Here is a 13,620-nt window from a genome sequence, read left to right as displayed (position 1 = left end):
GCTTGCAGCTCACTTACACTCTGTAACAAATGTGTTGTGCGTCTCCAGAGCTGTGAGAGTCATCGCTTGCACATAAGTCATGTGCAGCGTACTGTTGTTGCTGTTCATAGTAGGGCTTCTCCTCTTGGCTCGTCCCCTCTCTATAAAGAAGCCTAGTGACAGTAGAACAATCATACTGTTGCTAATGGTGTTGTGAAAGGTATGTAATAGAAGACATACATAAAGTAATCTAGCTGTATAGGTATGCCAAAACCTCATGCTATCCAGTAACTGCAGTAAGGCAAATTAAAATAAATTGTGTTTCTAGCTAAATCTGGCAAAAAAAATTCTTAGCTGTAAGACTCTAGTGTTCTTTTTGTCTACAATTTTAAGATTTTTATTTAGCACTATCAGCAAACCTATTGTTGATGCTTATATTCTTTTGTAGTACAGTTTGTTAGGTAAAACTCACTACTGGGGTTTAAGAGGTACAAAGTTGCCAGAAAACAGTTCTCTGGAGGGATAAAAGTGGAGAAGGGAGTAAGGAAAACTCCATTTTTTGTTTGGTACTGTGCTGCATTAAACCAAACATTTTTCTGAAATATTTTACCAAAAAAAGAAAAACCACCCCAGGTACAGTGTAGCAAGCCTCCCACAGTTTGGTTTTGAGAAGAAATTCTAAGTTAAACAGTTTTGCAGTGTAGTTTTTCAACTAAACAGGGTATTTGTACAAGGCCTGCTATTTTAATCAAAGTTTTCTGTTGATTTCTGGTACTAGAAGTGAGTTCTTCATATTGCCTTGTTATTCCTAGTAAATTTACTCAGTTTTTGATGTGTCTTATAGTTTGCAGATAACATAAGAATCCACGTACTGCTGGACATAGTATAATACTGTCTTTAAGGAATATGGCCAGCATATCCGTGTAGCCAATGTCCTCCAAATATCTTTTATATAATTTTGGAAATGAGTATGCATTTCAGTTCTTAGTAGTGTAAAATAGTTTTAAACTTAGGCTGTGTTTTTCTAAAAGGGCAGAGTAATTTAAACCCACAAGTACTATTTTTAGCACCTGTGAAAGTACATGGACAAGACTTAAGTTTTTAGTGCTTTCATGGTAGTATAATACAGGCTTCCAGGTTCTTGGCTCTGTTCCTTGCTTTCACCAGGAGGTGGAGTAGAAAAAGAGCAATTCAAGGTGACCCATGTAATTACTAAAACCCTGTTAAAATTTCTTCCCACTGCCTTTAGGGAGGTATGTAGTGACGAAGTGTCATGTGAAGGAGGCTATCAGTGTGAGCCTTAGCACATCAGTACTTCTGTTTTTTTTCCTAAAGAAATAAAGCTTGTACAGGTCTGCTGTCTTTTCATGTCAGTCTTCCAGAGCCCAGTATCTGCCTTTGCTCCCTCTACTTTTGAAGCTCTTGGCCAATTGAAGGAAGGGATACTAAAGGCAAGAAGTTGCTGCAAGTTTTAGGAAACTAGTTGGCCAAAGACAAAATAGTTTATGATATCTATAATGAGGGAAAAAACTGCTCATCCCCTTCTTACATGTCTAAAAAACCCCAGGGGCATTCAGCTGAAAAAGTAGCTGACAGGAGGCCATACTTTCTTGTTCCTGCTACTTGTGCAGCTACTTTCTCCAGCAGCTGACTCTGATTTTATGCAGTGCTGTAGAGTTCCTGAGACTTACTAATGTTAAAACAGAGTTAGCATACCAGTAACACTTGAAAGTTAAAAAGCTGCGCTGAATGGAAACTAAATAGCTTGTCCATCTTTTTGCCTTTTATCTGAGTACATTATTACTCTATGCAGTTGATTGAGTGGAATAGAAGTGTCTTTTAAATAATTAATATTGATACAATGGTTTTACCTTTCTATTTGGCAACCAAGAACGAGGGCATCACAAAATTGCTAGGATGAACGTTCATGTGAAACATACATAAAAACCTAATGTTTTGTTAGCTTTTGATCAGCTGTCTAATTCTTCAGTAACATCCCATGTTGCTATAAAATACAATTTTAGCATAAACTTAAAGGGATTTATTTATGAATCACATATACTTACTGATATTCAACAGAATTGTGCGTTTCAGATTGACTGTGGATGTTCAACTTGAAGTTCAACAAAGCCTTTCAGACTTAGGAGTCCAGTTAGTAATGTTGCTTTAAAAGCTGTTTCAGAATTTACTAGAAATAAGCTGCTTCAAGGACTTAAGGTTGGTTTTTTTTGAGTTGTCTTTATGCTTCCATTTCAGGAGCAAGAGCTTAGTGCTCGAACACAAGCACTTCAAGCTGCCTCAGCCTCATGCTCTTTCCGACCCAATGGATTTGATGACAACGACCCCCCGGGAAGTTGTGGACCGACAGGTGGAGGAGGAGGGGGTGGGTTCAGTACTGTTGGTAGATTAGTCTTTTGACTATGAAGACAACCTGGAATACACTGGTTCCAAAGCAGCTCAGTCCTGCTGAGGACAACTAAAATATTGAACTTTGTCAGATATTGTATCAAGTTTTGAGACTTGATCCTTGTTCAAAAGCAAATGTTGGGGGTTTTTTGGTTATGTTTTATTTGAAATAAATAAGCGCATAATGGAAAAAAACTACCTCTTAAAAATTCAGTTGCTTTTATAGTAAGATATGCTTGCCCAAAAGACAGAAAATGGAGATTTTTAAGTAGTTGCTAATGACACTGCATCAAACTGAACAAACGCACTTACATCAGTTTCTATTGTCCTCATCCACTGAATGAAGAAAGTTCATTTTTTACTCTGACGGTATTGCTTTATGTGGAAATCCTTTCAGATGGGCTAAACTGCATACATAGTCTCTCACCCCCACCTTATTTTCAAATCCAGTACCTTTTATGGATTTCCAGAGACGATGCAATTTATAATGAAGGCAATAACTTACATGTGACATGATACAGTACTTTCCAGATTAAAAATTATTGAATATATTTGCAGTGTAAATGTAAAGAAGAAAAAATAATTTATAAATATTTGCTAAGTTGTTTTCCAAAAAAGTGCATGTTCTGTAGGAACAATGTTTTTAAATAGAAATTGTTAACTTTGTAGCATTTCTAATTGTTTTGAGGATTTTAAAATTATTTCAGGGAATATATCTGCTGTGTATTGGAGAGAAAGAGATTCTGTATGTGCCTTGCAGTACTGTAACTTAAACTTTCTGAGGCTGCAGAAAAGGGGGAAAATGTTAGTAGTCAATTTTTTTTTGTCAGTATTAGAAATCAGTACATTTATAGAAAGCTATTAGGTTTCCAGAAGTAAAAATCTGGTAGTCTGAAATGCAGTAAGTGTGTTGCCCATTATCTTTTGGTTAAACAAAAAAATACATACCTAGTGATCTGTAACTTTTCGTGGCGTGCATTGCTAAGAAAAAGCTGGTCATAATACTGAGCTATGTTTGTGAAATCACAGGGAGGCTACCTGTATTGATCTTTGCTGAGGATCTATGCTTCTAAGAGTCCTTTGAAGTTTTGCCTTCTGATATTGCTTGTAGTGAGAAATTTCTGGTGAGTTCAGGTTTCACCTGTCTGCAGAAGACCAAAATGATGCTGTCTGTGGAGCAGTGTTTGCTTGCCTGTTAGGCCAGCGGAGGTTGAGGATCCACTACTTTTAGTCTTGGCAGAAATAGCAACTTTGGTTTTGATGTGCAATGAGAATAACAGAAGTGAAGGAGTTACACTGTTGAATCTGGTGATTAATTCTTAACTTGAATAATCTTATAGTGAAGTGTAAATTTATTTAAAATATTTTTACAAAATTCTGCACTGTTTTATTGTGTTTTTATATTCTACTAGGTGACAAAGTGCATCCTTAAAAAGCATGCAAACCTGGCAGGTGTTAGCTTAACTGTACAAAATAAAAAAGTTTCTTACAAAATGCCTTTGAAAAGCATAAAATAAGTTGGTAAAACTAAACCTTGTTCATACGATATAAAAAAAAAATGGAGTTTAGTCTAAAAGGTAACTTAGCTTGCAAGCTATTTTTATATTATCACTAAAACTATGCTATTTGCTCTGCTATAGGTTCATATGTTACTGCTCAAGAAAGCTAGAGCAGCTCACTTTCATTAAGTTTCCAAGTTTTGTTTTGACAGTTTGTAGTACCTCGGCTTTGATCTACGCTTTCATTGCTATCTCAGTTGTAGGTCTCTGAACCAGGAGTTCAGCTGTGGAAATGTGGGATGTTATGAGACTAGTGTGAGGAACGTTCTCATTTCGTTGTGCTTGGACGAGGTTTTCTTGAAAGCTCACTTTGCCTTGAAATTCTGTAACTTTCAGTCTAAGAGGGTTTTTTATTTCTTTTTAGGCTTCTCTGCCAGTTAGCTCTGGTTTTAAAGTGTTTTGTATGATTGTGAGGTTAATTTGGCTTTTCTCTCCCAAATTATGAGGACACACTAAGAAGCTGTCTACTGTTTGCATTACAATGGGAGTATTTTGTCTCTCTGTATCAATTTACTGTTCATTTTAGAACACTAGTAAGTAGAAGCAGAGGCAAGTGTTTTTACTCTATATGAAATCATAATTTTGTAAAGGTCAGTTTTGTTTTTATGTTTTCACAGTAAAAATACAAATTATGTAGCCTACCTAAAAATAATGTGCAGTAGGAGTTTTGTATACCTATTGTACTATATTTATTTCATGAGCTCTTAGAAGGCTTTCTACACCCTTGTTTGCCTATTCTAAATTAGGTGTTAAATATGGAAATTTTATACGAGAGTAATGCCAATAGGGTTGGATCTCCTTAGGTATAAAATGATGGTATGTCTCAAACTGAAAATAACTTCTTTCTTTCCCCTTGTTGACTTCTGTTGATGCAGTTACTTTGGGTTTTACAAATAGATTTTAAAACTCAGAATACCTATTTGCAAGTCTGCTTCCTGACCTGACAACCATCGTAGGACAATTCATACCTAACTTGGAAGGTTTCAATAAAACTAGTGAAAGTGGAGAAGTATTTCACACTCTAAAATGTACACCTTTCTTCATTGTTTACAGTAATGGTGTTGCATGCGACTATCTTCTGGACATAATATGAGAGAACAATGTACATAGGGTACTTCGATTTCTGTTGCCTGTGAATGAATGCTGGATGGTTTGTTTATTGACCTTTTTGGCTCCATTCTTAATTTGGTTTCTATCTAAGTTGAATCAGTAGAAAGATATAAAATACATAATACTGTTTCTGAAGCTTAGGTTCTTTTGTTGTTTGCTTTCATGAAGGATATACTATTGTACCAAACTCAAGGATGGTATGTCTTTTAAAATCATATTTCCTTTTAACAAGACGGATTGTGTTTTGGTCTTTGTTTTAATGGTCAGTGGAGTTGTGTTAACTTTCTTCAATACAGTTCATTTTGTACAGTTTTTTCCTGTGGAGCATTACAGTGGATTGCTGTGAATGTCACCCCCATAACAAGTGATTACAAAATATACAACCCCATTTATCCAGGATGAAGAGAGAAAAGGCTTCTTTGGCTAACTAAACAATTCACACCTTCTGGCTAGCTCTTTTTCCTCCCTCCCCCTCCCTCCCCATGCCTCGTTCCCTACTCTGTGAAGTTAAATATTTTATCTTCTGTATGCTCTGGAAGTTTTATTTCATGGGTAAGCCTTTTTTTTTTTTTATCTCTAGCAGTAAGGTGGTTTATGGAGTCAGAATACTACTTTTTATTGTACAAATGACAGGTAAAGGGCAGAAGCACTGTGAGCTAAAGGAGTGTTAGAACAAAAGCAAGTGGGTATAAACTTTCCATAAATAAGATTGAGATTAGCAACAAAGTTCCTAATTACCAGAACTAATTCTGGAACTGCCTTGCAGGCAGAGACCTGCTTTGAAGGAAGAGCCAAATATATCTATGAAAGACATTAAATGCAAAGTGGTGTCTGAACAGTAGGCAACTAGACTTGATAAACCAGAGGTCCCTTCTAGTCCCTTCCTAGAGTTTTGCTCTTCTGTTGGGCTTCCCATCTTGACACATTGTCAGTTTTGTTTTTAAGTCTCAAAGAATAAAGTGTAAATGAAGGGAATACTAAACTATGACATAACAACAAAGACTGACTGCTCAGTTTTGGGTGGTGTTGGTCTCTGATTTGGGGAGTGAGGCATAAAAATTATGAAGTGGTGGAAAGTGGAAGTTAGGCAGACATGTGATCCAAAGAAATGTGCTCAGTTTATAATACAAGGGCAATTTCCTGGTTAACAGCCTACTGTGGGGTCTAATGGGTTGTAGCAGTTGACGTCCTCAGTAGGCTGTAATCAAATGTAAATTATTGGACTTTTTCAATGGTTGAGCAAATGATCTATGATCTAAACAAGAGATCAGAATAGATGATCTTAAAAACTTTCATGTTCCCTACAGCCAGTCATCATAGGTCTACCTTAATCTGAATTCATAGCTGTGAGTAATATGCTCTTAAATGACATAGGTGTCAGGTCAAATGTAACAGCTGAGAACCGAAAATCGTGTGACACTGTTTGGCTTGTGTACAATGCTATGTTTTGCGTGGACTTAACTAGTGAGTATCCCTGTTTCAGCAAGTGGGTTAAAGAGACTTTTCCTGTGAGTTGAGCTCTGGCTGTGATCAGTATGCCAGCTGTGATGTGTAGCGTAGCATTGGCTTACCACACACACTTTTTATTTTCTTTATATTTTCTTTAAATGCACACGCCTCCCCCCCCCCCCCCTTCATTGTGAGTCTTGCTTTTGCTTGAATGACAATATCCAGGTCAAAGGGAAAGCAAACTTAAAACTAGCCAGAGTGAAGCAGAGATGAACATTTTTAAATACACTATGCCAGTTTCTTATTTAAAACAGAAGCTTGGGGTTTTTTCTAAGTCTGCTGGATTCTAAGGCAGGTATGTGGATTCAGGATACACATTTCTTGTTCCTTTTTTTTTCCATTGTGGGTAATATTTTTAGGCATCAGTTGTCAAAGTGCTGGAATAGGCATGTCAAAATGCACAACCTGCCACTGCCGCCTTGGGAAACAGCGTGCTACCACATGCACTGAAATGCTGGGATACTTGCTGGCTGGCTTCCCCAGACTTCCCCAAACTGGGAAGAGCAGCTGCTGCCTGTGAACTGTGCCTTGCTGGGTGGCCATTTGGGACCTTCACCATCATCTGCATCTGCGGGTGGCCAGACGCAGCCACCCTGGGGTGCCGCCTCAGCATGCGTCTCTGCAAGAGGGGTCTGAGGGGTAAGAGCCAGCCGTGCTGCTCAGGTGCTAGCTCAAGTAGGGGACAGTCCCCAGCCCCCTCAGCGATACCTCCAGGCCCAGAGCAGGTAACGCGGGGACCCCCGCTGCAGCGCTGACGGAGACCGGCACTCGTGGCAAGCGGCAGGCGGAGGTCGGGTGGTTGCACGTGGAGTCGGTGCGTGGGAAGGAGGGGCAGGGGGGTGGTGAAGGAGAAGCGCTGGTGCGAGACTAAAATGAGACTGCCAAACTGCAAAAAAGGAAAGGACGGCTCTAATCTGATTTGGAAGTTGCGTATGTTTTAATTATAATTTCACGTGTACCTGCTATAAAGTTGTAACGCTAGTGGAATTCCACCAAAGGACACTCTGTCAACAATGCTTTGTTATCCAAGCCTAATCCTTCTAGGATCTCCATTATATCAGTGTGCGTGAAGGGAAAAAACTCTCAATAGGCATATTGAAAATATGCTGCTGAGGAGCGTATTTCAGACTGATATTAAAAAATTAATTCAGCAACAGGATATGGGGTTGGGCTAGCAGCTGTAGTATCATACAGCATCCTCGAGGCCAGTGGTCTCCAAACTTTTTTTTTGATTGCACGCCCCATCAGTAAAAACTGATAAAGTGTGCACCCAAAATATGTATATTTATTTATTTATAAACTATATATGTACTACTGTCCTAATATATTATATACATACACAAGAGTAGAAATTGAGAAAGTATGAGATAAAGATGAAATAAACACTATTTTTAAGTTATTTAAAATTTTGTTTCTTAATTGTACAAGAAAAACTTTCTTCTTGCACCCAAATGGATTGTCTTCCACACCCCGTGGGGTGCATGCACCTCACTTTAGAGACCACTTCTCTGGACTATAGTGTTGAAGAGTTTTCACTTGATGGGAACAGGTATCGAAATTGACCTGTTCAAAATAATGGTTTCTTTTACTCAGTGAATATAGACTGTTGTCATTACTTTATGCTGCATGAGAATGTTTTAGAGCTGTGTTTATTCTGAGTTCTTAGAAAATTTGATGCAGGGGCTGTGAACTGTTTCACCATTTGTTTTCCTACAGTGTGCGTTAAATGACAAAAAAAAGGTGTCAGCCTTAAGTGGTTTGCAAAGATGCAAAGCCATTCCCGTTCTGAGGGGAAGGCGTATCCCTTGCCAAACGCAGGAATGTGTTAGTACTTGGCTTTAAAAGTTAGTACCATTTTTCAACTGACTCGCCCTTTCTCAAGTGTTCTCTAAAGAATTACAATATTTAGTGCTCAACTCCTTAAAAGGAATTTATTTAATTTTCTTGCTGTATCTTTCATGGTGTTTGTTCTACTGAACTACAGTTGAAGTAATTTTTGCAGTATGCCTGTTCTTAAATCATGTTGTTGTAAACTGGCATAAATGTTTAATAGTATTTCATATCAGTTTTTAAAAATGGATGGGGCAAATGAGTGTTTTACTGTACTCTTGTTGGGCTGCATAAAGAAGTCAAAATATATATTTTTAAATGCCTTGGAAGGTGTCTGAAAGTACCTAAGTTTTTGTGTGTTTGACTTGAGTTGAAGGATAGATGTTCTAGTAAAATATAACAGTGGTGGAGGTTTTTTTTGGAATTGTAAATTATATCTTTAAATCCCGGCTTGAAGGATCTCACACAAAAACATGGAAAATAAGTCAGAACAGATCCAGAGGACCAAGTGTAGGCAGTAGCTGAATTTCATGTGTATTTGAGTTGCAGTGATACGACAATGTTTCATTTGAGTTGTCTTCTCAACTGGTGTTACTTAAATCTTCAAAGAAGATGAAATGACCTTCAACTTGATAAATTAATAAAGAACATCATCATTGGTTAAAATGCAGCAGTTCTCAATGAACATGGAAGTTATGGCACAGAAACATTCAGGCCTCCTGTAAATAAAGACAAGGTTCTCAAAGGCTGTTTTAAACTTCTGTGTATTTCTCCTTAAGTTTCTCCAGACGACAAGTTGAAAGGAGGTTTTTGGGTTTGGTTGTTTTTCTTAACTACAAGAATACCTAGGAAACTCAAACAATTAACAGGCCAGTTAATAATCTGTAAATTACTCCTGGGTGGTGAATTATGTGAGAGGGAAGGCAAAGGTTTAGGTTGCCCTTAGAATGTGTAGTCTGAAGTTGAGTCTCCTCTAGTTGGCTGCCCATACCTCCCTCTGGCATTAGAAACAGCTGCCTTTATGTGGTCTCAGGATTAAGCTTGGTACTGCCAGTGAGGATAAAATCGTGGGAACCTCCCCTTCATCCAAGACCTATTCAGGGTAATTGAAGAATTATTCTTGACCTGAGCTGGTTCAGTTTTGCTTTAAGTAACTTGAACCTGCTAACTGCCAAGGTAAAGGACAGATCAGGCTTTAACATAATAAAGGACCTAATCATAATTTAAAAAAAAAAAAAAATTAAATGCTTTGGTTCCAGTAGGAGCTTGCTAGTTCTCTGCTGTGCTTTAAAATGGCAGGGCTGCAAGAAGTATTTCCTATGGGTGAGACCATGAAAACAGCAGCTACGCAGAATTCATTGGGGAAGGGAATTGGCTGCAGTATAAACAAGCAGCTAGGTGGATGATTTCATCACTTGGGTTTGTCTGCTGTATTTTGCATTTGGGGATTGATGTGAATGAAGACATTTGTGAGGATAATAAAGTAATATGAATCTGAGGATGTGGAATAGAAAAGCAAACAGGCCTCAGGTAGTTAATTTCTTAAAAGCAGTTACTAACATTTCTGCGGAAGGAGGATCGGTTCCTGGAATTGGATGCTAGGTAGTGTCAGCGTGATCTTGCATGGCAGCCTACAAGGGTAGTGCTGCTCCCATGCTTTCACAAGGGTGTGTGAAGGTGGAAGGCGTGTACGGAAGGACTAAAATGTTATTGGTATGCTAGGCCTGAAATGCACCCTCTGTTCATAGACCAGACTTAAGTGTAGTCATAGATGAAGAAGATTTCCTTTCATTGCAGCTATGGAGAGGCAGAGTATCTCTTTTTTTGAAATTTCTCATTTTCCTGGGAGCAAATCCAATACAGAGTTTGTACATTGTGGTCAATATTTCTTCTCCAGTTGTGAATGCATAGCATAAGCCACAAGTTGGGAGAAACTTCAGCTGAGTACATTTGTAACTGCTTATTTGACAAGGCTGCTTATCTCAGTCTTATGTGGTCCCCTTTGGTGCTAAACATGTGCTGAACAGGAGAGACCAGGATGAACTATAGAGTAGCAGCTCTTTCACGTTCCCCAGCTCACGTTCTGGGAATGGGCATGAATGCTCAGCTTTGGAGAGGATTTGATGAAAGGAAAACAACTAGAGGCTTTTAAAGAAGGAGAGGGAGAAGCTGGAAAGGAATGTGAGCAAGAGCTTCAGAGTGTGGGGGTATGCAAAGCTGTGGATTTCCTACTCTTTTTGAGACCAAAGAGAAGATGTTTAAGCAAAACCCTACTAACTTCACATGTAACGTATACACAAAGAAAAACCATGTGGGAAAAAGTGTAGCAATCATTTGGTCAAGGTAATTGTACCTATTTGTGTTTTCATTATTATTTGAGCTAAACTAATACCCAGCCTCCTGTCTGTCTGCGGTGCATTCAAGCAAATTTTTTTGGACAAAGTAAATATTTTGGGTTTTGTCTTTTTGACTTAATCTCATTTGGAAATAGCTATTTAATTTTTTCCAAATAATTCTTCTGCCTGAATATTCTCCCTAGTTTTTAAAAGGATGATGCACACTTTCTTGCATAAAAAGCGGTGAGGGGCTGTGTATAATAAGAATTAGTCCAATCTGGTGGGATAGGTATCTCATTTTAGGCCGTAGATAGCCTCATGCATTTTCCTTCAGATCACTGGGACCCAGCAAGATTATTCTCTTTACTCCCCTCCTACTTTAAGTGCCTTCATGAAAAACTGAGGGGATGCAGCCAGAGACTCACTGGGTGAGAGAAACTGCAGTATCCCTAAGCAGGGAAAACTGAAATTTGGACAGCTTTCTCAGCAGCTCTGTGTTTAGTAGTGGTTTTCACCAGTTCTGCACTGTCCATCTGGCAACTCTTTCTTTTATCTTATTCTCCCCTAAACAAATTCAGTGGAATAAATTATCATGATACTTATGAAATGTTTCCTGCTATGGCTTCATCAGTGTTGTGGTGTTTTTCCTCTTCACATCCACTCTCCCCCTCCTCATGTCCCTTGCAGCTGCCTTGTTGACTCTAATGCTAACCTCTCCAGGACACAGACTGTATCTTCTACATTGCATGCATGTCGGTACGGGGCTGTACGTAAAGTGTCTCACAGTTGGCTTTTAAATGCTACTGTGATAAACTTAATTCCTAAATCTATCAAACATTGGATAACAAAAATGCAATAAAAAACTTAAAATGAACTATTGCATCTACATAACCTCACATGACTTTCTGTAAAACCTCTGTTTTGCATGTAAAAATTCAGACAAGTAGCGGTTAACAGTAAAAACAGTTTTGTGTTTCTTCAACCCTTTAAGAATTCCTGCTAGGAAATCTGTATGCCCACTGGTAGAAGGAGGTAGCGTAGCAGTCGGTGTACTTCAGGTATTTGTAGGGAATTGCATTATTAAGAGGTTCTCACAAAGGCCAATCACTGCTCATTTTTATGCAGAGGCTTGTGGTTGCAGGTGCTTGAACCATCAACACTTGGATGCCAAATTAGGTATTTTATGTTTGGCTCTGAATGATGCTGAACTACAGGGCAGTACAACCATTCTGCTGGTGGTGGGGCTTGGCCTTTCAGTGTTGGCTGGAGGGAATGGCAAATTACGGTGCTCTTCATTCAGATGGAGCCATAGGCACCCGTGGTGATGGGGCGGGGGGGGGTAATGGACATGTTGACTTAGTTCACTGTGACTTCCAGGTGAAGAAAACTAAGTGACACCACTTGGTCTGACTGACAAGTAGAAGCTTGCCCTGTATTTGCAGGGTATGAGAAGTGATGAAGAAAATTGTTTTGTGACTTCCAGATGTATTACTGCTTTTGAGGGCAGAAGAATTTCTGAAATTGAATTTCACAGTTGTTAGCTGTAAATTAATCTGTGCATACGGATATAGTATGCGAGGAATGGGAAGGAATATTTCTGATTAAAACTACCTCGACTCAAATATGCTTGTACAGTCTTGCCTGTTTTTTCTCTAATCTACCTACTTCAGATATCAGAGTTGCAACTTCAGCTGTGTTTTCTTTTCAAGGACTTCTGTACATCCTTTGTTGCATCCCGACTTAAGGTTTTAACTTGCTTTGAGTAATATAAACTTTTATTAATATAGTCCAAGTATTATAATATAATTACAAGTGATTTTACACCACTTTGTTACTGAGGTCCCTGATGTGCTGTATTCATTTTGGAGTAATTATGTGTTTATCCAGTAGAGAGCACTAATGACACTGCTATCTTTTAGTTGACATTCCCATAAAATTATTCAGTGTTGTCTTAGAATTTTGTGCTATGGAGCATAGGGCTGGGGTTGGGACTGTAGTTTTTCTTTAAATCAGTGCATGACTGAAGCTCTGCTATAAATACTTTGGGGGGGGAAACTGTAAAGCAGGCATCTGCAGGAAATGTTAAATTAATATTTACCCATTGTTTGGAGTTGCAGCAATACTCCAGTCTCTCCTTTGCATTGAATAGCAAAGTGAAGGCCTTTAATGTGGAAGTTTATCAGCATCCTTCTTGGAGCAGTTGGTGTCCTGACTGTCAGGATAAATGGCTGACTGCTGGGGCTACAAGTATCTTAAGGTCTCGGGGAAGTCAATGGTATAATCAAGGTGGTTCCTGCCTCTTTGTATGTAGGCAAAATCTTAGCAGCAGTAGCTAAAAAAGCATTTTTATTAATAATCTTTTAGTGTCTGTCTTTGCTTCAGAGCCAAGACAGCAAAGCTGGACATGTGATACTTGACTGAAGCTGAAATTCTAGAGTTCTCAGGGATGATGTAGCATTAGTGAGAAAGACTAACTTGTCTTTGAGATGTCAAATGGAGTTTGTGGCCAGCGGTTTAAAAATAACAATCCCTTTACTGACTTTGAGAAAGTCAGATGGAGCCAATGAGAAAATATAAACAGACCCATAAAAAGTGTTTCAGAATAACTTTGGGAGAGTATCTCAAATTCGTGTCCTGGGTAAAACGTCTCTCACCATGCTGCCCAGCAGTCCAACTGCACTTGCTCATAAAAACTCAGTGAACTGTTAACCTTACTTCTCGAGCATGGAGATGCTGCCTGTAGGAGAAAAAGGTGTTTTAATTTTCCCTTAGGGTTATAGAAGAATTTTAATAATGTGACCAGTGTAAATTAATCTTCCTAAATATACAGGCAATCTGCAACAATCATGCTGAGAGAAGCGTGAGTTATAGTAATTCATCTCAGTCTTGGA

General features: G+C 38.6%; 1 protein-coding gene across 3 annotated transcripts in view; it reads left to right on the top strand.

The window, feature by feature from the left end:
• The window catches only part of USP38 (ubiquitin specific peptidase 38), a 28,264-nt gene extending 22,979 nt beyond the window's left edge, over window positions 1-5,285 (top strand). For all 3 annotated transcript variants that reach the window (XM_075035653.1, XM_075035663.1, XM_075035672.1), the window contains one exon: window positions 2,236-5,285. In XM_075035653.1, the coding sequence (XP_074891754.1) occupies window positions 2,236-2,397 (162 nt within the window). In that variant the 3' untranslated portion in view covers window positions 2,398-5,285. The remainder of the gene's footprint in view (window positions 1-2,235) is intronic.
• Window positions 5,286-13,620: the final 8,335 nt, after the last annotated feature.

Source organism: Buteo buteo, chromosome 1, assembly GCF_964188355.1.
Source record: "Buteo buteo chromosome 1, bButBut1.hap1.1, whole genome shotgun sequence".
NCBI classification, from domain to species: Eukaryota; Metazoa; Chordata; class Aves; order Accipitriformes; family Accipitridae; genus Buteo; species Buteo buteo.
This window is presented reverse-complemented; position numbering and strand designations above follow the sequence as displayed.